Consider the following 24,913-nt stretch of genomic DNA (forward strand, 5'->3'; position numbering starts at 1 on the left):
GACCAAAGGACCAAACTTGTCACATCATCATAACAAGTTTCCTGAAACATAAACCAATTCGGTCGACCGAATTGGAAGGGCACATTAAATCAGTCGGCCGATATGAATAGAGATCTTGGATCAAAACCCCTAAGTTATTTTAGTCTACCGAACCTCAAGACTTTGCTAAATCGGTCAACCGAACCTGGCATATTGAAAGTCTCACTTAAGTTTCAGGCGACCGAATCTAAAGAGGTGAATAAGTCAGCAGAGCCGATTCTCACAGAAGGTTTTAGAGCTTTTGAGAAAGGAGTTTCGGTCGACCGAAACAGATAGAATTTTTCATCGGTCTACGAAAACATGGTTAGTAATCAACCTCAAATCAAATCGGTCGACCGAACCAAAGAGGACTCTTTCATCGGTCTACCGAACCAATGCTGATGGCCATCCTTTGACTAAATCGGTCGATCGATCCTCAAGAGCAATTTATTTCGGTCTACCGAACCTGCGAGAATTCAAATTTCAAACGGGCTTTATTCCTCGAAGTGTGTGTCCAATAGCTAGAATTTATATCAAACAGTTCTGAAAGTCTATATAATGACTGGTAGCCTTCATAAAAGCTTTTTGCATTTATTGAGAAAGATCTTCTAGCAATCAAAAAGCTTTTCATCATCATTTACACACATCTCATATCATAAAAGAGAGTTGAGTTTCAATTTATTCATACACACTCTTGAGTGAGCTATATCTTGTACTTCAAATCTAAGAGAGATCATATTGTACCTCTTTAATCTTATTCAAAACTTATAAGGGTTGGTGTGGCCCAAGAAAGACTAAGAGAAGGTGTTTCTCTTAGCACCTAGAAGCAAGGAAGAGCTTCTTGTAAAAGATTTGCTCTCCACCCGCAAGGAGAAGCCATAGTGAATTAGGAAGTCTCAAGAGAGGTCTTGAGCCGAGGAGTAGGAGTTTCCGAACCTTGCTAAAAATCGCTGAGTATATGTTTGCAATTTCTATCTATATCTCTTACTTTTATTGCTTCATATCTTGTTTGATAAATAGTTTCTTTTAAAGTCTAAAATTCAGTTTGCTTTCTTCAATATTTGTCAAGTAAGTTAAATCTTGTTATAGTTAGTGAGTTAAAATTAAAAATTGACCTTAGTTTGCTTAGACTCTATTCACCCTCCCCCCCTCTAGAGTCTATACTTGGGCAACAAGATGCAAATTGAAGGAGAAACCCACATATTGGAATAAAATGACCTTAAGGCCTCATTACATCATTTGTACTAGTATCAAATATATGCAAGATAGAGTAGAAAAGACCCGAGAACTCCAAAAGATAAAAGTGAGTTCTCGGGCCATTTCCCTCTTTAAACGAATACTACATTAGTCCATAGAAATATATAGTTATTAATGCACATCAAAATGATACAAGTCCAAAATAGTTACAATTAAAATGATACACATTAGCATGGCAAAATGAACATTAGAAGACTTCATAAGCGTCATCAAAGCTAAGGATGAGGAACCTCATCTAAGGCAATGCCCTTACCTAAAAAATAGTAAGAATCAACGGGGTGAGTAATGGATTCGCTCAGTACAGATGCATTAATTATGAAAACAACTAAGTTTCTTCGGGCTCTATAAGTATAGCATATGCCATACAATACATGGTGCATGCCTCCTAACGTCTAGTCCAAGGGTAGTTCTATCCAAGCAATTCATGTCCTGTTGTCTCAATATGCTACTATGGCATAAAATATAAATATCCGTGCAAATGGTATCAATGAGATAATATATAATCATAGCAACAAAATTCTCAAAACATGGACATTCCTTTAATAGAGGTTACACTAGGCAACTTGAATAATCACATAATCACTCTCAAAACTCTAAATCACAAAATCATCAACATAACCATTATAATGAATACAATCTCATAAATTTAACCGCATGTAAGAAAGATACATACCACATATATATGTGAACTAGAGATACATAAGAGAATCATAGTCATGAATTGAATAAGCATATCAAATATGAAATTTATCAACTTTAAACATTATGGCATCATCATAAAACTAGCACACCTCTACCTCAAGTCTAGGAGCAACCTAGACACTCCAAGAAGAAAAATGCTCCAAATGCAAAATAAAGACGAGGGTTTTGTAGCTACTGGTGTCTTCTTTCTATTTCTCTTCTGTGGCAAGATAAAATACATAAAGGAACTAGGTGTAATGGAAGCTTGAAGGTTGAAAGAGGGGAGAGATAAATAGAGGAGGTCGGATGAGGGATGTCACGCCCTAAATCCCATGATCCAGTGCATTAACAAATTAAGAGATCAAAACTCGACCCGATATTGAGTCCGAAATGCAGAAGCAAAAGACCACATTAGCCTACATGGATAATGTGACCACAAAAGAGTGTAAATGAAGGTCATTTGTGATATACTAAGCATATAGCGGAAAAGATGTCACAAAACAGCATTCTCCGATTAAGAGATACCGACGATCATGTCTCACTAAAATAGTCATAACTCTCACTACGGTTTGAATTTCTGAATGGGGTTGGTACTATTGGAAATCTAACTTCAATACCTTCAAAATGGACTCAAGAATGAACTAATTTGGATTAGAAATGAAGGAGATATGGCTATTCAAAGTTAGTATAACAAAGTTGTCCCCGAAAACTGAAAATGGTGGGCTCAGGAAGGGTCAACTGGCTAATGGTGAGGGTTAGCTAGCTGAAACTGCACCATCAGTCGGCTGATAGCCTTTGTCAGTCGGCTGAAACATTCTCCCAACTAGCAAGCTCTCTGTTCAAGTCAAAAATGGCATATCAGTCGGCTAACTTTTATCACCAACGGACTGAAACTTCCTGTGAGCTAAAAAATAGGTCCTCCCAAGGTGCCATAGCCACGCAAACAACCTATATCAAGTACATAAGTCCCAATGATGTTCAAATGGTTAAAAATGCTAAGTATAGCCAACACATGGTGTCAAAGCATGGAGTCCAAGATAGTACACGATCCAAACTAATCCTAAATATGTTCAAATGCTCAAGCATGAAAAATATGTCCAACCTAAGATGTCTAAACATATCATGGACACATGTGATCAAATAGTGTGTGTAATGATTTGAGGTGACCCACTAGAGTTTAGGCTAATTAAATTTTAAATTAACCCACAACCCCTATCTTGTAGTGGGTCAAATTTATCATAGGTAAAAACCCACAAAATTTTGATGTCTATAGACTCTACACTCCTTTTCTCCTCTTTCTCACACTCTGTCGAGAAGACTTTTCTAATCGTTCTCTCCTTTTATAGATCCCCCTTCAAATGAATACATAACACACAAATATATATATTTAACATACAAATACACACACACACACACACACACACATCTCTTTATCTTTTTTTTTATTTCAAAAAACAAAATTTGAATAGCCGGCTGTGCCCTTCGACATGTCCAACCTATGAAAAAATAAGGACACGTAATATAGAGTGTCAGACACGTGTTTAAGGCTAGCACACGAGTGTTCGTATTCGACAAGTGTCTAACACCGATGTGACATGCCTCCTAAGTGTGTCTGTGCTTCACAACCTACTGTTTAACCTGTAAAAAGATGGGTAATGCTTATCTTTTAGTTATTTTTTTAAAATTTTAAATAGATGTCTAAATTAAATGGACCACATCAGTTAAGAGGATGAACTTCATCCTCCTAAGGAAGGACCCAAAGCATTGTCCTTTTATTTTTGTATGTCAAATTTCTATCTCTTAAACGAGAAATTCTATAATATCCCTCTCAAACAAAGAACTAAGATATAAAAAACAATGTAGCTTAATGGTACTTCCACGGCCTTTCAAAAGAGAAAGTCCAAGATTCAAGTCGATGAACTCATGAAACTGTGTAAAGGGGGCAAAAGTGACATTTTCTTTTATGTAATATCAAGGGAGAACATTAAAATTTCTAAGGTATAAAAAAATTTACATAATACTAAAATTACTGATATATAATACTAAAAAAAATTCAGCCCCACTAATTATACATTATAGTATCCGCACCAATCTCTCCGTATTTTGGCTCTCCAAAAATGTTACTTTAGTTTTTCCAAAAGCCATGCCAACAATTTCAAAAGCCACGTCAGCAACTTTCGCTTTCACTCCATTAGGCTCTCCGGATTTTCGCTCTCAAAAAAAAAAAAAATTAATATTTTTTTTTTTACTTTTTTCTAATGGCTATATTTTTCATCTTATATAATGAACACTGATTACATGGATTAAAAAGATAAGATTAATATTATAACTTTAAACATTACATTATCCATTATATGTATTAAAAAAGATACTACTAATATTATAACTTTAAACAATACATTATCCATTATATGGAATAAAAAAGTTAGGATTAATATTACACAACTTTAAACGATGCATCATCCCTTATATGGATTAAAAGTTATGATTAATGTTATGTTTCACGATATGCTAGCAACTTTCTAACTCAAATTCACCACTTGTTTGACTACGAAACACCTCTTTAGCTTTTGTCATCTACCAAAAAAATAATAATAAAAAAATAAAATAAAATTTAAAATAAATAAAAAACCGAATATTTAAAATATTTACGAGTTATATTTAAAATAGTAAATAACTCACCATATCATTAAGGCTGAAGCCACTGGGGCGATTAATTTCGATGTTAGTCGTGCACCTAGAAAATTTGCTGATTTGTTTTCGAATGGAGGACTAACGATTCATCAAAGCTATTGCATTTCACGAAGATGGAATACCAAAATGTTGTATATAACTTTCAAGGATTCGCTCCCATAACTTTTTCTTATTTTGATCTGCCTCCTTATTCGCATCGGAGGTAATGGACATCCACGCACAACATAAAAACCTCATTTTCAGCCGGGGACCAATTTCGATTTTGGATAATCGGTTGTTGTATGAAAGGTTGGGAGTTACATGATCGAGGATCCATGTAATCAGATTGAGTTTGAAAATAATAATTAAGATTAAGAAAATAAAAGATGAAATAACTTGAACTGTAGAGAATAGAGATGTGTTAGATGTGATGAATGGTGGTAGGAGTTGGGGTATTTATAGAAGATAAATGAATTTTTTATTTTTATTTTTTGAAAAAAGTTTTAAAATTGATTTTTTTTTAAAACTTTTTTTAAAAATTATAACCCTTAAGGCACTATTTTTGTCAGCCAAACAATGGCTTAACGGCCAAATGCACTGTTTGTGGCAGAATTTTAAAATTTAAAGCAAAAAAAGTTTTTTAAAAAATCAAATTTTAAGGGGAAAAACTAATAAAAAAAGGTTTTTTAATTTATTTTTGGCCTAAATCATTTTTTTTTTTGTCAAACAGTGCCTAAACAATATATATATTTTTTAATGAATTTTATTTTATTTATTAAAAAATAAATGAGCTCAAAATAACCTATTTTGAGGTTTTTTCCAAGAAAACCCATGCAGGCAGTGCTCCTGACTGTTGCAACTGAACTTAAATATATATATATTGCTTCGCCCAAAACGATGGTGTTTTGGCAAAGGGAAAAATAAATAAATTATACCGATCGGGCTTCGGCTCGCGGTATTTCGCGAGCTAGATTGCGAGCCCATGTGAGCCTGCCCAATTAGCGTCAGCCCGATGCAGCGTGTTTGGGATAGTCACTCGTGAAAAAAGGCCAAATTGCGAGCCCGGTGCGGATTCTCTTAGGTGATTGTGGGGAAATAGGTGTGTTTTTCTTACCAATGAAGGAAAAAACTGTAATGACCCAAAAAAAAAAAAAAAAAAAACAAAAAAAAAAAACCAAAAAAACCAAAAATAGTAATAATAAAATATACTCCCTCCGTCCCAAAATAAGTATCATACTTTCCTTTTTTGACTGTCCCAAAATAAGTGTCATACTTCAAAAACCAATATACTATTTTTTTAATATTCCTAATATACCCTTTGTATTGAAATTATAAAAGTTATTAAAACTTCTAAAAAAAGCTATTGTGGACCCCACAATTCAAATTTAAATTGGGTCAAGACAAATAACTTTTGTACCACTCATAAATTGCTACAAGGGCATATTAGTAAATTCATCTCATACTTCTATAAAAAAAATTATAAAAAATAACACTCTTAAAAAGTTGTATACCCCATAAGCGACACTCTTTACGGGACGGAGGAAGTATAAAATTTCGGCATGACCTCCGCAGAAAAGTCCCTTTACAACCTGTTGAAAAACATAAAAATACAATAGCCTCACTGGGCCTTAAAACTAATCTATCATGTCTTAACGCACAATACAAATATTATATCATATTTCCAAAATGATTACATACTTATAAAAAAAATCCCATTCCTCCATCTCATCCAAATAAGGAACACACTTAAGTATAGTTACATCAAGTTACAGTCCATAAAATATAGCTAAAATTTTAAAGTCTATAGCTTACATCATTACACCAATCAAATTAAAATTTCACAAAATATTTAAAATTACATTTACAAAATATTAGAGTTCTAATACAAAAGATAACAAAATTGGTAAAGACCTAAACCTGGGGGTCTGAATCGCTAACCAGGTCCTTACCCAAACCCGAAGTCAACTAAAGACATTACTGTCCTTAAGGCAATGAGACCGCATTTTTGGTCTCATTTTTCTCTCTCCCCGGCTAGCTCTCTCTCTCACCTATTTCCTTGCATTTTTCTTTTCTTTTCTCAATCAAACTTCAAACTTCAATTAATCTCTAACCACTTGGAATTTTTGGGTGCCGTTTGAGGCAAAACGGAGAGCACGGCGAGATCTACGTGTGCGTACAAACAATTTTAACTTTTGGCCTCCCCTAGGATTTCGAATTTGAGACCCATTCTGAGGGTTTTTCTACAAATTTGAGGTAGGAGTGCTCTAATTTATGTTTTCTTTGATTTTTTGTGAATTTCCCCTCTAATTTGATTCTAAGCATGTTCAATTTTAATAATTTGGTCTATTTTGTTGTGATTGTATGTAATTAAGTTGATGAATGTATTATATGCATTAATTGAACTTATAATTATGATCATATATTTGGTGGTGAAGATATATGCTTGTTATTGACATAGGAAAGGACGATAATGTCTTTAGTTGACTTCGGATTCGAGTAAGGACCCGATTAGCAATTCGGACCCCTGAGTTTGGGTCGTTACAAAAACTAAAAAATAAGACAATATTATATAAATATATAATAAAATACATTTAAATAATTTTCTATTTTAATTAGAATTTTAAAAAAGATTGGTGTTTTTTTTTTTTTTTTTCCAGAATCAATTTTAGAAAAAAAAAATTTATTTTCGAAATTGTTGTCAAAGAATTGAACAAACAAGTAGTCTGTACATTTTATTCCTCAAAACAGGGACTAGACATTTCCTCCAATCTTCCTTCTAGAAGGCAATGGCCACACAGACGAGATGGATGTGGGTGAGGACAAGCAACAAAATGGGAAAACGCCACGTGGCCACAACCCAATGAAGATGGGAGATCGTAAGTGAGTGACAACATTCGAATGATTGAGAATTCGCAAGAAATAGATAACACCCTTTTCACCGATTTTCATGTTTCTAGTTTAGTGATCTACAAACATGAAGCAGAAGCAGTCAGATACACACATACACACACACACACACACACACACACACACATACACACAGAGAGAAAAGATGGCTATGGGGGTGAAGAATGCACCATTGACGCTTGTGGCGCACGTGCTGGGCTTGGCGGCCGCGGTTATGGTGTTGGTTTGGTGCATACACTTCAGGGGTGGCTTAGCCTGGGAAGCTTCAAATAAAAGCCTCATCTTCAATGTAAGCCCAATCTCTCTCCAACCCCTTTCCTTGTTTTCTCATTCTCTATCATAATTGGTGTTTGATTATTATAATTATTATTATTTTGGGCTCTAATTTTATGAGATTAGAGTTGAGAGTCTGAATGGGTTTGTGTTTGATTCAGCTTAGGGTTTACAATTGGAATTGGGTATGGTTTCGGTATCCTCTATTTCTCTTTTTGTCAACAACACAACAACTTTAAATCGTAAATGCAAACAAATGTTGAATTCTCTATTTAATAATGTTGTAGCGTTGTAGCACAATGTAATATATATGTTGCATCTTCCAAGTGAATGTCTTACGTTATAGTCATCGTAAATGCAAACAAGTGTTGAATTCTTGATTTAATAATATTATAGCGTTGTAACACGATGTAATATATATATATGTTACATCTTCCAAGTAAATGTGTTACGCAAGAGTCGCATCAGTGTTGCATATGTGATTAGTGTGTTGCTCTTTTCGTGCAATGGTGAGTTTTCCTGGTCTTAACTCATAACCATCACACAAATGGTTTGTTCTCTGATAAACTTTTCTATTGTTATAAAATTTTTAATTATTTGAAGCGTACATTTCTTATACTTACTGTAATTTTAGTTTTCTTAGTAAAGTATCAACTTGTAATAAACTATTTTTAATCTTGGATGGCTCATTTTACTTTTTCTTTTTAGGAGGGGGTTTTCCAGGCTGTTGAATAATCTGTTGGATTAAAATAAAAACTTTTATAAATATATATGTATGTATGTGTGTGTGTAGGTATATATTATATCTAAAGACATGTGATGTTCAAATTGTGTGTCCATTAATGAGGTTTGATTTAGTGTTATTATTATTAATTTATTAGAAAAAATTGGGAGACTTCAATCAAGGAAGTTTGTAAAATTACCAAAGTATAGCAACCAGACAATCCTCATGGTTGGTTTTGGGTTATTATATGATGTTGCCGAGGTAGCATCTGTCTCCCTCAGAGCAATAGAGTAAGAACTACGATGTTTCAAAGTTCTTCTGCAGCTAGTTTCACGCGAACACCTAACATTCGTTTTAGCAAAAACACAACTACCATTCACTTTTTTGAATAAGAAATTTTATTTTATTTTATTTTATTATTATTTTTTTTTTTGTGGACATTACTAAGTACTGATCCTTTTCTTGGATAGTCGGAGATTTTTGGGGAAAAAAAAAAAAAAAAACCCGATTACATTTTTCTTTCTTGGGCTATATTTGCTGAAATTTGAAATCCCGTGTAATAGGAATCTCAGATGAAATATTTCCAACCATTCAAGCATCCTAAGAGTGGAATTGGATTATGTTCAAATTAGAATTGGATTAGGACAAATGTGGACCGAGGAAACATTTCAGAAACAAAATAGACAATTTTGAATAATATGACCCTATGAGGATGCTAGTCCATGATCATACCTGAACTTCAATGACAACCGTTACCAACATCTGATTAGGTTTTCTCAACAAGCCAATCCGAGTGACAGCTCAAGTGTTCAAGCATGGCTGGGTAGTTTGCTTTCCAATTTTCTAAGTACTTAGTAAATCAAGGGTAGTACGTCTCAATCTTAAGCAGGACACAGGACACTTAATCTTGTGAATCTCACATTTTCATTTTTTTCCTTTTACAGCTTCATCCTGTTGTGGTTTTGATTGGCTTAATTATTATTGGAGGTGAAGGTAATAATTATTTTTTCTTTAAGTTGCATAATTGCTGTGAGTTGTGGAAAAAATTTCGCATACTAATTCGTTTTTTTCCTTCTTTTTTTTATTATTTAAAATGCAGCTATAATGAGCTACAAATCTCTTCCTTTGAAGAAGGAAGTGAAGAAACAAATTCATTTAGTTCTGCATGCAATCGCGCTAACACTTGGTATTGTGGGCATCTATGCCGCGTTCAAGTTTCACAATGACAGCGGTATTGCCAATCTATACAGTTTACATTCCTGGCTTGGGATTGGGATCATCACTATTTATGCCATTCAGGTTAGTTATAAGTTCCTTTTATTGCCTGAAGGTGCTCAAATTCAGAAACTTATGCTTCTGCAAACAGGCATTTCTCGTCTCTTATTCACATTTGGAATCAAACTCATTCAAAATCCTCAACAAAATTTCACCCACTTTACATAATTTCATGCAATGCTGTTATTCTCACTTTTGGAAGGTCTTTTTTTTGTGATCTCGAATGTTAAGGGTCTGTTTGGTTCAGTTTTTTAAGAATTGAAAAACAAAAAAAAAAATGTATGATTATTTGGTGGGACTTTGCAGTTTTGAAAAGTGCTCTGTGAAAACTCAGTTAAAAAAATGATTATTTTTAGATAACTGTTTTTTATAGTTCTTGAAAACTATTTTATAATATATATAAAAAAAAGAACTAAACAAACCCTAAATGTTCAATTTATTGGTTGTTAATTAGAATATTCGGTTAACATAGTTTGGAGGAGCATGGATGGAGGGTATCTGGAACTCATGCGGAACTACTCTAGGCCAGGGCCTGCCCTGACCCAAGGCGACCAAGGCAGTCGCCTAGGGCCTCAGAATTTAAGGGGCTTCAAAATTTATAGGCCCATGAATGATGGGTCACCAAAAAAAAAAAATTGTAACCAAATACAGCAAATCATTTAAGGGGCCTCAAAATTTATAGATCCATGAATGATGGGCCATCAAAAAAACAATTATGTATAGAGGGCCTCACTTTTAAAGTTCGCTTAGGGCCTTTTAAGATTTTTTCAATCTCTAGGCGGGCCTTGCTCTAGGTATAATTGAATCCAAAAGCTCTCATCCTACACGTCTTACATTAGGAAATTGAGTCATAGATAGTTCTTTTAACCTTTAGCCCTAGCACAAAAACATGAAACTTATATGACAATGGTGGAATTATTTGCAGTGGATATATGGATTCGTGACGTTCTTCTACCCCGGGGGATCAGCTGCAATAAGACGCGAATCGCTTCCTTGGCATGTGCTAATCGGGCTGTTTGTGTATGTGTTGGCCGTTGGCAATGCTGCATTGGGGTTTCTGGAGAAGCTTACGTTCCTTGAGAACTTTGGCCTCGCTAAATATAGCTCTGAAGCCTTCCTTGTCAACTTCACTGCAATAGTTACAATACTATATGGAGCCTCTGTGCTATTGGCGGTTCGACCTCAGGCTCGGGTTGAAGATGGCCATAGCTATTCACCTTTATTAGAATGATCAAGCTCTTGTATATTCAGGGTGTGTGTTGATGGTATCAATCGATGATGTGTGACACAATGTCTATGAAGAGGATTAATAATATTTGATGTTTGGAGATTTATTTTTTATTTTGGGTAATTAAATCACCTAAATAATAAATTAATGTAAGAAATAAATATCGGCCACTATTTTCGTATTGATAATTAAAAATTAGCAATGGTATAAAAAAATAATAATAAATAAATAAAAACACTCTCTGGTAACAAGAAGTCTGAATTTTTCATATTAAACCGTTTTACAGTGCTTACCGTTATATATTTATTTATTTTAAATTTTACAAAGGTCTATTTTCGTTTTTAGTTAGAAAGAGATTGTCGAGGCGACAGGTGAACACATTCCTCGAGGCATTTCAACTCTGCTGGCTATGATTGCGAAGGGTCACAACAGCTCTCTTTCACAGCATCAAAACAAAAATAAGTTGCAATCAACAACAGGGTAGGATCAGAATTACATCATTGTCTTAATAGCGTGGGCACACAATGGATAAATAATACAAATATATATGTATATATATTTTATTTTCTTTAAATATATCCTTGTCTAAATTTTCTACTATGAAAATACTCAGAATAAATAAATAAATACAAATGATATGTAATAAAGTTTTAAAGAAAATAAAATAATTAATTTGTGTTAGAGTTTAGATAATTTGTGTTAGTGTTTTATAGAAACTCTTTTAATATATTTTTATTTAATGTGATTGAGTTTTTATTGAAAATAAAATAGGTAATTTGTGTTAAAAATTTTATATAAATTATTATTATTTTTAAATATATATATCCTTGTCTAATTAGATTTTCTTTTATTAAAAATCTGCAATTTGTAGAAAAATTATTTTATTTTTTATATCAATTAATAAATATTTTTTATATAAATAATTCTTGTCTAATTATATTTTTTTAATTAAAAACTCATAATAAATAGATAAATCGGTAATTTGGGTTAGAATTTTATATAAACTCTTTTAAAAATTTATTTTATTTTCTTTAAATATATCATTGTCTAATTAGACTTCCTTTTATTAAAAACTCTTAATAAATATATAAATACAGTTTATATATGATAGAGTTTTAAAGAAAATAAAATAGGTAATTTGTGGTAGAGTTTTATATAAATTATTTTATTTTTTGTAAATATATTCATAATAAATTGATAAATACAAGTTATTTATGATAGTGTTTTATAAAAAATAAAATAGCTAATTTGTTATAGAATTTTATAGAAATCGTTTTATTTTCTTTAAATATATTATTATTAATTATATTTTATTTTACTAAAAAGACTCCTAAAAAATAAATAAATAGGTAATATGTGTTAGAATAAATCTTTTAAAAACTATTTTTTTAACAATTAATAAATATTTTTTTTATATTAATAATTCTTGTCTAATTAGATTACCTTTTATTAAAAAAAAAAAAAAAAACTCAAAATAAAAGATAGTTTATGGTAGAGTTTTAGAAGAATTATTATATTTTTTATATTAATTAATAAATATTTTTTATATTAATGATTTTTGTCTAATTAGATTTTCTTTTATCAAAAACTCATAATAAATAAATAAATAGGTAATTTGTGTTAAAGTTTTATATAGAAACTCTTTTAAAAAATCTTTTTAAATCAATTAATAAATATTTTCTTATATTAATAATTCTTGTCTAATTAGATTTTCTTTAATAAAAAATTCATAATAAATAGATAAATGGGTAAATTGTGTTAGAGTTTTATAAAAACTTTTTTAAAGCCTCTTTTTTATATCAATTAATAAATATTTTTTTTATATTAATAATACTCGTATAATTAGATTTTCTTTTATTAAAAAAACTCATAATAAATAGATAAATATGTAATTTGTGTTATAGTTTTATATAAAATTTTTAAATATATCTTTATCTAATGTGATAGAATTTTATTAAAAAAAAAAAAAAACAAAAAAAGGTAGTTTGTGTTAGAGTTTTATAAAAATTATTTTATTTATAATAAAAGGTAATTTGTGGTAGAATTTTAGAAAAATTATTTTATTTTATATATCAATTAATAAATTTTTTTATATTAAAAATTATGTTTAAATATCCTTTTATTTTAACTCAAAATAATAAATAGATAAATAGGTAATTTGTGTTAGAGTTTTATAGTAATTTGTGTTAAAGTTTTATAAAAAATCTCTAAATATATCCTTGTCTAATGTAATAGAGTTTTATTGAAAATAAAATGGGTAATTTGTGGTAGAGTTTTAAAGAAATTATTTTATTTTCTTTAAATATATCCTTATCTAATTAAATTTTCTTTTATTAAAAAACTCATAATAAAAGATAATTCGTGGCAGAGTTTTAGAAAAATTATTTTATTTTCTATATCAATTAATAAATATTTTTTATATTAATAATTTCTTGTCTAATTAGATTTTTTTATTAAAAAATTGATAATAAATAGATAAATAGGCAATTTGTGTTAGACTTTTATAAAACTCTTTAAATATATCCTTATCTAATGTGTTTTATTGAAAATAAAATAGGAAAATTATTTTATTTTCTTTAAATATATCCTTGTCTAATTATATTTTCTTTTATTAAAAAACTGACAATAAAAGGTAATTTGTGTCAGAGTTTTAGAAAAATTATTTTATTTTACCTATTTAAATTTAATTGGTAATTGATTTGTGTCGAAGTTAACATATTTGAAATTGAATTATCAATAGCACTCATAATATATTAATGTTATCATAAGGTTGTAAAAAAAAAAAAAGTATGAGTATAGTATGTGGTGAATTAATTATTTATGCACCAATTGATTTATTTTAATATTTTATGCACCAATTAATATATTAAATATTTTATTATGCATTAACACTTTTTTTTACAAACCAAATAACAATTAATTTATTAATTTATAAAAATTGAGTTTATTAATTTATAAAAATTGAGTACAATATGTATTCTTTGTATATGAAGCAAATAATAATTAATTTATTAATTTATAAAAATTGATATTCTTTGCATATGAAGCAAATAATAATTAATTTATTAATTTATAAAAATTGCGTACAATCCTCTTATCCTGCCGGTGGTTGGATTTGGTTGAATTCATGTGCTGACAAATCTTGATCTTGAACGACACGATTTTAGATGGGCTTGTTCTTTGTTGAAGTTGAATTTTAGGAAGAATGGTACGACTTTGGACTTTGCATGTGCTTGTTGCTCTTCTTCTTCTTGGGATGAATGTTGGACTTCTATATTTTATTCTGAAATTATGAGTCACTGAATTTATGATTCCTTGGATTTACAGAATTCTCAATTTTTGTACCCTTCATCGATGTCTCTATTTATAGGCTAATGATATGTGTCTTCTTCTAAGGATATAATCATAACTGGACCGGGCCGAATGAATGTCATTATCTTTTATAATAATAGTATAAATATAGATTTTGCAGTATAGTTTTATAAAAACTCTTTTAATAATAGTACAAATTTATTAGGGTAGGTAATTTGAATTTTATTAGTTAATTTTTAGAGTTTTATATCAATTAATAAATATAGGTAATTTAAATTTTATTAGTTAATTTTTACTGAAACGCTTTGCACATGTAATAATAATATAAATATAGATATAGATATATTCTCTCAATAGGAAAAATCCACTACTAAATTTTTTTTTCCCCCCTTCCCGGAAGGAAGAACCATTCTGATCTCTATTTTTGGGTTATCCAAAAGTCAAACCCAAAAAATACTGGTACAAAAGGATGGTAAAAATTTACCCAAGCCTCCCCTTTTAAAAGGATGGTTTGTTATGATTACAAGATCTCGTCTGTAATTTGATTTGAGAAATTACTCAAATCTATATTAAAAATTCAACAATTTAAACAATTTTACACCAACCTTCTTTATGTGATAATCATGGAATGACGAATAATACTGATGTGATCCACTTAATTAAATATAATGATTATAATACCCTTACGACTATCATATTATATAGAGAATTTTTAAAGAGATATTCTTAATAATTCAAACCCATGCCTATACAATCACGCAACGAACAATAAAGGAGAAAGTTTTGAGAGTCGATAATATCCACGGACGTCAAGTCGGTGAGTTTCAGAAGATCAAACAAAGACCAAATTAGAAGTTTTAGAGATGACCCAACTGAACCGAAAGCTAGGTTTTCAATGGATGAACAATTGCACCGCTTGAGGTTCGGTATTTCGAATTTCAGTGTCTTTTTGAAAAATCATTCTCTTTATTTGCAAAGCTAAAAGATTGTTAGCGATTGGGGTTTGGTAGAACGATAAGGTATGAGTCAAAGTTTAGTGTATTTTGTTTCAAACATACAGAATCGGTTTACTTTGGACTGCATGATCCACGAAGTTTTTACTACATAAATAATTGGTCTATTTTAATAATTGGAGTTTGCTCACTAAAAATTCTGATGCAATCTCTCTAACTTTACCTGCTTTACGTTATAGTATTTATCGTGAATGTTTAAATTGATCACAGTGATTAGATAATTTAATCAATTACAAATTGAGCAATTTGACCTACTAAATCTAGGTCATTAAAGAAGTTAATAATAATTTAAATCAACTAACAATTTTTGCATCTCGCATAACCTTTCACAATTATATCAATTCAATTTTTACTCGACTATTTAAACTCGAGTTTAATTTTAAAGTTTAAACGTATTTGGGTTGGTTCGGGTCGAGTAGAAGAGTTGAGTTGCGCTTGGATTAAAAGTATTATATTTAATTTAGTGGAGCAAAATAAACAACCTTGATGAAAGTGCTTAATTTATAATTTATATATTGACAAGTTTGTTTATAAAGAAATTTTCAAAACTTAATGGGTTGTCATCCAACCATTATATGTAAAATCTTTTTATGTAAATCTACAAATCTTTTCATGTAAATCTACCCAACTAACTCGTGGGACTTAATGGGTGGTTGTTCAACTATTATATGTAAAATCTTTTTATGTAAATCTATAAATCTTTTTACGTAAATCTATCCAACTAACTGGTGAGAGGTAAATCAAGCACAACTATAAGATTGTGTTGGTAAAATTGGAAATGAGATGAAATGAAATTATTGGACATGAATGACTTATGAAAATGAAATATGTATGAAAAAGAATATTAGAAGTCACGCACAAAACATTGCATTTTAATTTATAGTAGTTTTGCATTATACAAATGGAGAGAAATGTTGCATTGTATGACCATTGTTTATAAACTTTAAGTAAATCATACAGTTTATATTATATTTATAATTTGCTGAATATTATTTGTATTCACATTATTTAAAAAGAAAATAGTAATATTAGTTGAAAGAGATATTGGAGCAAACTAAAAACAAAAATCATTGATAGACCATCAATGAAGGAATAAATGCAACACACAACTGGAGAATGGGCAACCAAAAAACCTAATTAATAGGTTTAATCTAGAAGATAACCAACACAATTATATTTGTGTTGGTTTTTTTTAAAATTTGTTTCATGTCCATCTCATACCAAATAGAGAATAAGACACTAATGAATAATCCAAAAATGTTGAAAAAGGAACAACATTACGAATATTCTGATTATTTGAGTGTAATATTTTCATTAATAAAATAATTTAAAATTTAAAATTTAAAATCACTTGTCATCTTCTGCTACAAGCCTGTCTTCAAATTTTGATATTTTATGTAGTAGTTAAATGATTAACCTTATTTTAAAAAATGCTTAACGAAATATCAAAGACGGCTGTTAAAAATTTAACAATTAAATTATTAGAACATTTTGTAAATCCAAAATGTTCTAATAATTCTGCTACAAGCCAGTAATTGGATTAATGGCATAAAACTTGTTCTGAACTATATTTTTTATTTTTTTTTACTCCTTTTCAAGGAGGTAACATGCATATTTATTATAATTTTATAATTTAGAGGTGTTATTTGCAATTAATTTCAAAGAACATCTAGTAATTTTGAACACATTTTTAACAACCAACGTTCATGTATACTATCTGGATAAAACAAAATAAAGCAAAGTTACTTGAAAATTAAAAGAAGATATGAATAAGTAATAATGGTGGTGGTGAACTGGTGGTCAAAGGGTATATGGGTTGCCTAACTAGAACCTTTTTTTTTTCCTAAGAAGTTCACTCAAACAAAGAGAGATCATATTGTCTTGAAATAATTCCCATTAATTACCTAGTAGACTTTGCACAGATGCATTCAGTGTGTAATAATTATATAGATACTTTTAAGGTTTTATTTTATTATTATTTTTTTTTTGGACAAATTAGATTCTCCAGACTATTCTAATTGATAGTGGTTACTGGCCAGAAACTTTAGTACGTGATGTGATCAAGAAATTAGTAGATCCTCCTTTTCTATTTAATACTCCTTTGATCATGATATTTTGTACTTTTATATTAATATATTTTTGTGACTTTATTTAATTAGTTCACCAAATATTAATAATTTAAAATTATTTAATAATTTATTGTGACATGAATCTTTGGCCTTACGCTCCGTTTGTTTCGACCGAAAATATTCTTTTTAAAAAATATTTTTTTTGATAAAATATTTTTTTATTTTTACTTTGTCAGTATTTGACATACGTTGAAGTTGAGGTCAAGTCTATCGGGCTGAGCATGTAAAATAAGTTACAAAAAATTTATAAATTTTTTGTAACTTATTTTACATGCTTAGTGATAAATTTTAATATTTTTTTTTTTGTAAATATTTTATAACAACTAAACACAAAAAAATAAAAAAATACTTTTGAAAAATATTTTATGTCTAAATAAACAAACGGAGCCTTATTGTTCCATGCACTTGGAGAATAATTAGTTATGGCTGGTTTTGTGTAGCCCTTTTGGTTCCTTACACCTGGTGATATCTGTATAGTTATTCAATTTTGATACAAATAAGAGGAAAAATGGCAGATGCAAACACGTACTCTACTGATACACCATCACCTTGTTTCTTTGTAGGTTTAAATTTTCACCGTCTATTTTAAAAAGTAAATAAAATATCACTAGATCACAAGAATTGATGAGATATACTTTGAATTCATTAAACGCGAGAAATGATACCACAATAAATCATAAAATTGATAAATTAGAAATTAACATTTTTTTTTTTCGAGTAACTAACAAGAAATTAATTTGCACAAGTAAAAACTCAACCTTATTTATGTGATTCATTCGTGAACAAGAAATTGACTTGTACCGGTTCATGAATGTGAAATTCATTTAGTCTCCTAAAAAAAAAACTCATATAAGTAACCTGTTAAAGGTTTTTTATTTTTTAATTGTAATTTTAACAAGTTTCATACCTAATAAATATAAAAACACAATTAAAATATGTAACAAAAAAATATTACTCCATAAAATATAACATCCTCTACGATTTCATACATAAGACACGTATGAAAGTGGAGGGTACATTTTATAACCCAATTAGATTCAGATTCTATTTATAAATTAATTGAAATAAGTTCAAGCTCAATTTACTGAACTTGATTCTTATTCGGACATAATCTCAGTAATTCTCTCAGTAATGTTGAAATGAAATGAGAAAAAAACAAATAAAAAAGACACAAATGATAAATGTAATCCATTTTTATTTATTTATTTATAAATGCACTCTTTTTTTTTTCTTCTTTTTTTTCCCTTCTTCTTCTTAAATTAAATGAGGCAAATACCTTTATACTTGATTATCAATTTCTCACGAATTGAATCAAAGATAATGATGTCATTTCACTTTAAAAGTGGAGTGCATTTAATTGCCACAACCCTAGAAAAATTACATTAATAAAAATTAAATATATTTTTCTAATAATTGTTAAGTTGGAGAGGACAAATTTATTTTGACAAATCCATAGAAAGGACAAGTTAATTTTCTAAAATTTTGCCAATATTCATTTTATTTAAATTTTATTTTGACAAGAATTGATAAATAAGTTAGGTTAAAGATTACTTTAATTTGAATTTTGAAAACAACACCACACACACACACACTCTCTCTCTCTCCTCTCTGTTTCTCACACACATACACACACTCGCATGCAAATAAGAATAAGTTTGTCTCAATCGTTGATGGATGCCTATCACATGCATTTAGTCTTTCCAACGACAATTACCTTCCTCCAACTATTTCCTTCACCTACACGTTCTCTCTCCCTCTCTCTCTCTCTCTCACACACACTCTCTCTCTCCTCTCTGTTTCAATCATCTTTAATTTATGTGTTGAACTTAGTGAAGTCTTGTTATACTTCCACCAAATTAAGCAAGAAAAAATGGCGGAATCAGAGGAAGCTAAGAAGCTAGAATCGGATGAGGCGCCATCGGATCCTCCATCGGAACACACCGAAGCTCCGACAGACATTGCAGAGGAGAAATCGGTGATTATGGCACCTTCTTCTCCTGATGAGAAGCTCAGTCAGTCCAAACCACTTGCCCTTGTCCTAAGTAACATCCTCCATTCCTCCCTCTCGAGTATCTCTATACGTATATAAAAATATATATCCAATATTTTCTCCTTTGGTTTTGTTGCTTGTTAATTTTGGTGATTCTATGCCTATAACCTCTGTTTGATGACTAAGAAATTGGAATAAATGAAGAGGACACTAAGAAAACTTTATTTTTTATTTTTTTTTCTACTTGTGGTGGACTCTATTTTTTGGGAGGCCACATTATTATTATTATTAGTATTCATCTTGGTAAGAAACGAACTCATTCACTGTACCTCTTTTAAAAATTTGAATTCCGAAATAATATTAAGTTACAATCTTTGTTCAAACTAGTTAATAAGTATGTATGATTTCTAATGGTTATTTTGAAGTTTCTTTTTTATAAAAAAATATCCAATACGAATTCACTTCTATTTTTTCCTTTTTTCTTTAAAAAAAATCTTATTAAATTAACATATTATGATTTTGTTATTTATCTGTCCCCAAAATCATTTTTTTTTTTTTTTTTTAGAATCTAAAGAAATTTTTTAATTTTAATTTTATAGAACTGAGTACTTTTTTCCCTTCTATTGAATAGTATAATCTATGTTTTTTATCTTAAATTTTTTGACAGGAATAGTATTTAATAGATAATTAGTTTTTGCTCACCTTAAACTTTAGTTTCAATGATTTTGATTTTTTAAAAAATATCGAATAAAATAAAATCTCAAACTTTTTATATTCTGTGATATTTTCTTATAGCCATATGCAATGCTCATGATTTTTAACCGTAAAGTCAAAAGACTTTTTGGATTCAATTAAATTTTCATGGTGCCAATCATGGAACATTAAACTACAACACAATGAATAATTGTTAAGTAAATTTCATTTACCTCTCTCGAAGTTTGTCAATGTCTCACATATACCTCTCTATATTTTATAATTTCACTTACCTCCTTCAAAGTTATGATTTATGTAAGAGATTCCCCTGTGCTTAACCATTTTGCCTTTCTAATGCCTAATGATGGCAAACATATTTTGGGAAAAATGATTAAAGAAAAAAATATATATCACTGACAGGGGAAGTAATTGTGATTTTGAAATGTAAAGAGACCTGTGTGAAATATTTAAAAATCTCAAAGAGAGACACAAATCAAGGTTATACAAATTACTAGAAATAATTGAAAACAATACATCAATTCTTTGTAGAGTGTCTCATTATTATGCACACGTGTGGTCTACTTAATGTCATATTGTCTCATCTCCTTGAGTTGATTTACACTTTGAATCATCTAATTCGTCTAAAATACAGTTTTTACTTTCAATAAATTTTCACGAAGCATGAAAAAACTTATGTTAAATATTTACTTTCTGCCATACTAAGTTTGATTCTCTATCTCTTTCAATTTTTTTTTTTTTTTACTCGTGACAGAGTTATCAGATTCTGAAGAAGGGAAAAGCAGTGAAGGTATCAACATAAGTAATAAGGATATTGTCTCAATGTTCTTTCTTATGATTTATATTTTGTATATCATGTCATAGCCCTTTTTTTTTTTTGGATAATTGAGGTGTTCAAGACTTTACCTCCATTAATTTAGGTAGACTCGTGCAAGGCGCCCCCAAACAAATCGGGTAAAGTTAGGATTATGTTCAAGGGTGTAACTTGTAATAAATTATTTGCATGTAGGAGAAATTGAATTTGAAACCTAATATTTTATGAGACATTAAGACCCGAATCTTTTTCAACTAGACCAATCTGTCAAGTTATCATGTCGTAGCTTGATATTTGAAATAATGATTAAATAATTTGACCATATTTTGTTTAGATGATGTGCTTGCACGAGTTGAAAAAGAGAAGAGGCTGTCTTTAATCAAAGCATGGGAAGAAAATGAGAAGTCAAAAGCTGAGAACAAGTAAGAGCTTTCTTGAATATTATTCTATTATTTCAAGAATTAATGCTGAGAATTATATACATATTTTAGATTGAAAAAGATATATGTTATACTTTTTTTTTTTATTTTTATTTTTTTTTTTTTTTTTTTTTTTTTATTTTTATTTTTTTTTTTTGTTCTTTTCTGAAAAGCAAGATATATGTTATAGTTGCCAACCCCTCTTTAGTCCAAGTGGTAGGATTGTTTTATGTTATTTTTGAAAGTCCGGTTTCAAATTTTCATACCCTTCTCTCCACGAACCCCTAACACTAGTGAAAAAATATATATTATATATATATTGTTGTAGCCAATACAAATTCATGTAATCTAATATTTTAGATTCCAGTTTTGCCTTTCATGATCATTTTCATTTTTCACTATAATGCCAACATTTTGAGGAAATTCTAAAAACATAAATTAAAATTGACTGTCATTTTCTTTCAAATCAAAATAGTATATATTTTATTTGTATTAATCAATATGGAATATGAGTACTGAAACTAATAATGTGATATTGTTGAACAGAGCTCATAAAAAGCTGTCTGCCATTGGAGCATGGGAAAGCAGTAAGGAAGCAATTATAGTGGCTGAACTCAAACAAATTGAGGTACCAAGTTATAGTTCATGTTTTGAAAAAAATTATTTAATGATTCACAAATACCAATCTTTTAAGAGGCCGGACACTAGGGTTGCAACTTAAGCGGGTTGGAAGTGCAGCTCGAGTCCAATCCGACCCTAATTCAATCTTAACCCAACCTTGAATTCTAACTACTTAACCAGAACCCAACTTATGTTCTAATTTTAAATTCAGGTTTGCAATTCGGACTGAAATTTAAAGTGATATCAAGTTAATTTCAGATAAAATTACTCATAAATACAAAACATTTACAAATTATTAATTTTTTTTTAATAAATTACCAACAAATTCAAAAATTAATTATCTAAAGTGTTAACATACAATACGTTAAAGATTTAACAAAGAAAGTTGAAACGAAAAAAGGTGATCATAATTTGAATATTATATATAATGTATTTAAAATAAAAATTATATATGAAAATAATATTAGAATTCAGATTCGGGTAAGCTCGGTTGCTAACACTTAAACCCAAGTCTAATACTAATTAATTTCGGATTGAAAATTTTCAACCCAAACCCAACTCTCATTATAAAAGAACAATACTTGCTTTAGGCCGCATAAGAAGGAACTTCTTTGTTATGATGAAGTGGTCCAATAAAATATCAATAAGTGTTTAAGTTTTAAAAGAAAAAAAAAAAAAAAAATGACGAATACAGACAATAGAAACTAACCCTTCCCTATTTCTCTTTCAAGCAAAGATATATATTGTTTCTGTGTTTTGAATCTAAAATCAAACATTATTCTAGAAAATATATATATACACACACCACATATTATAAAGAGTGGGGCCATGTGGGGGAATGACCTTAGACCTACATTGGCTTTATCACGAATGATTATGTTTATTCTCTCAAATACAGAATTAGATGCTATATATAATGTATGAATGACACATTATACCAAATTAAATAACTTTTTTAATAGAAAAATCTAATAGATCTATTTTTATTGTTTTTATTTGGTGATAATCATCTTTAAACAATTAAATTTGGATGAATAGTTTGTAATTAAATACAAAAGATAAGAAGATAAACATGAAATGTTTTGAAATTTGGGAAAGATTGGGACGAGAAAAGAAAAAGAAAGGTAGATAACATTAAAAAAAAAAAAAAAAAAAAAAAAGGAAAAATTTTAATTTCTACATCAACGAAAAATGAATTCATGATATACATTATTTTCCATGAATTATTTCCATAAATTTATAGTGATTATTTGTCTCAACTCTCATTTATGATTGAATCTAATTGATATATATATATATATATATATATATATATTTCTAAACGATGTTTGATTTTAAATTAAAAAACAAAAATAATATATATCGCTACTTGAAAAAAATCGAATTAGACCCAGGTCGAATTTGGTTTGTCCAATCCAAATTACACCTCCTATCAGGCACCATCATTGTGGAGAAAAATAATAAAGAAAACAAAAAACTTTAGTACAATAATGACAAAAAGGAATAATAATATATACATGGCTCCTCACTAGAGGAGGAACCTCCTCCTTGTACGTGATATTGTGAATCCCGTGTCTTCTTTTATTATAATAAATTAAAAATAAATCACAAAAGTAAAAAAATAATTTAATTTTGAATGCGCCAATGTGATATTAATTTAATAATATAATATAATATAATTATATGATGACATGTCACCAAGAAAAGTTTCTATCAAGGTTGAGGATGCCCTGTTTAAGGATGGATGTAGAAATTCGTAGGAGGGAACTCATATAGAGATATTTTTTTTTGATAATTTTAATTGGGATAATTTTAAAATTTTATGAATATAAATACAAAAAAATATAAATTTAGCAGTGTAAAATACAATAGCCCACGGTACATCGGTGCCTCCCGGGATTGTTCTTAGAGGACTACAGCCTTTTATATCTAATTAGAATTGGTATTATTTTGAAATGACATGTGCAGGAGAGATTGGAGAAAGAGAAGGCAGAGTATGTGGAGAAACTGAAAAACAAGGCAGCACAAATGCACAAGGCAGCAGAAGAAAAGAGGGCAACCATTGAAGCCAAACGCGTGGAAGAAGTTCTCAAGGCTGAGGAGATGGCGGCAAATTACCGTGCAACTGGAGGTGCTCCAACGAAACTCTTGGGATTTCTTTGAAGTTCAAATTTCAGGCGTTTGGATTCCTTTTTTTAAATTTCTTCTTTGGAACTTTATTTGTTGTGTACTGAGTGGCTAAATGGTGGGGAATTGGTTGTTCATTGTATTGTGTCTGTGTGTGTGTGTATAACTGTATTTGCATAAATTTGCCAAAAAAAAAAAAAAAAAAAAAAAAAAAGGAAAATTTGTATCATAATTTTATATGCTCTATCTTTATATAAAAAACACATAGTATGTGTTGCTTATTTTTTCAAACACCGAGATTCGCAGATGCCTCGATAGTCCAGTGAGTTAGTACTTTAATGCTTCGTTTGGTTGGAAGAATGGAAAAATGGATGGAAGAGATAAGGGAATGGATGGATGAGGAATCCCTAGAGAACGGAATGTGTCTTCTTCATTTTTTGTTTGGTTGAATGGAATAGATAGTAGAAAGAATGGATGGAGTGATACTTTTTTTTTTGTTTGGTTAGAAAGAAGGAAAATAGATTTTTTATATTTTTTTACCAATATATCCTTACTGTATAAAATAATAAAAAGTAGATATTCATTTGAATTTTTTTGAAAAGGTAAAAATTAAAAATTACATATTGTAGTTAGTTATTCATTTTCTCTCTCATTCCTTCCCCCAAATTAGGCGGATAGAAAAACACAAAGAAAGGAAGGATGAAGCATCCCTCCTTGCTTCCTCCCTCTCTTCCCTTCCCT

At 29.6% G+C, this 24,913-nt stretch overlaps 2 protein-coding genes across 4 annotated transcripts; both read left to right on the forward strand.

Annotated features, from left to right (window-relative positions):
* Nucleotides 1–7,355: 7,355 nt before the first annotated feature.
* LOC132271810 (probable ascorbate-specific transmembrane electron transporter 1) lies at nt 7,356–11,132 on the forward strand. Its single transcript, XM_059773299.1, has 4 exons — nt 7,356–7,825; nt 9,478–9,526; nt 9,633–9,832; nt 10,734–11,132. Exons 1-4 carry the CDS (start codon nt 7,604–7,606, stop codon nt 11,037–11,039), a joined length of 777 nt encoding a protein of 258 aa, XP_059629282.1. The 5' UTR covers nt 7,356–7,603; the 3' UTR covers nt 11,040–11,132.
* An 8,086-nt stretch (nt 11,133–19,218) lies between these two features.
* LOC132271811 (remorin-like) lies at nt 19,219–24,392 on the forward strand. 3 transcript variants are annotated; one of them, XM_059773300.1, is made up of 5 exons: nt 19,219–19,532; nt 20,946–20,993; nt 21,340–21,427; nt 21,971–22,052; nt 24,014–24,392. In XM_059773300.1, exons 1-5 carry the CDS (start codon nt 19,361–19,363, stop codon nt 24,206–24,208), a joined length of 585 nt encoding a protein of 194 aa, XP_059629283.1. In that variant the 5' UTR covers nt 19,219–19,360; the 3' UTR covers nt 24,209–24,392. The 3 variants fall into 3 exon arrangements, with proteins under 3 accessions (XP_059629283.1, XP_059629285.1, XP_059629284.1); XM_059773301.1 differs by having other exon boundaries at nt 19,224–19,532; nt 20,946–20,981; XM_059773302.1 differs by lacking the exon at nt 20,946–20,993 and having other exon boundaries at nt 19,220–19,532.
* The last annotated feature ends 521 nt before the right edge of the window (nt 24,393–24,913 follow it).

This window comes from Cornus florida, unplaced genomic scaffold (genome assembly GCF_030987335.1).
Source record: "Cornus florida cultivar Cherokee Brave unplaced genomic scaffold, ASM3098733v1 CherokeeBrave_3.0.0_Hap2_Chr08, whole genome shotgun sequence".
In the NCBI taxonomy this organism is placed as follows: domain Eukaryota; kingdom Viridiplantae; phylum Streptophyta; class Magnoliopsida; order Cornales; family Cornaceae; genus Cornus; species Cornus florida.

Coding starts and splice junctions, on each gene's coding strand:
- LOC132271810 (XM_059773299.1), top strand. CDS start 7,604: ATGAAGCAGAAGCAGTCAGATACACACATACACACACACACACACACA. Junction 7,826..9,477: donor ATAAAAGCCTCATCTTCAAT/GTAAGCCCAATC, acceptor TTCCTTTTACAG/CTTCATCCTGTTGTGGTTTT. Junction 9,527..9,632: donor AATTATTATTGGAGGTGAAG/GTAATAATTATT, acceptor TTTAAAATGCAG/CTATAATGAGCTACAAATCT.
- LOC132271811 (XM_059773300.1), top strand. CDS start 19,361: ATGGCGGAATCAGAGGAAGCTAAGAAGCTAGAATCGGATGAGGCGCCA. Junction 19,533..20,945: donor ACCACTTGCCCTTGTCCTAA/GTAACATCCTCC, acceptor TACTCGTGACAG/AGTTATCAGATTCTGAAGAA. Junction 22,053..24,013: donor CTGAACTCAAACAAATTGAG/GTACCAAGTTAT, acceptor TGACATGTGCAG/GAGAGATTGGAGAAAGAGAA.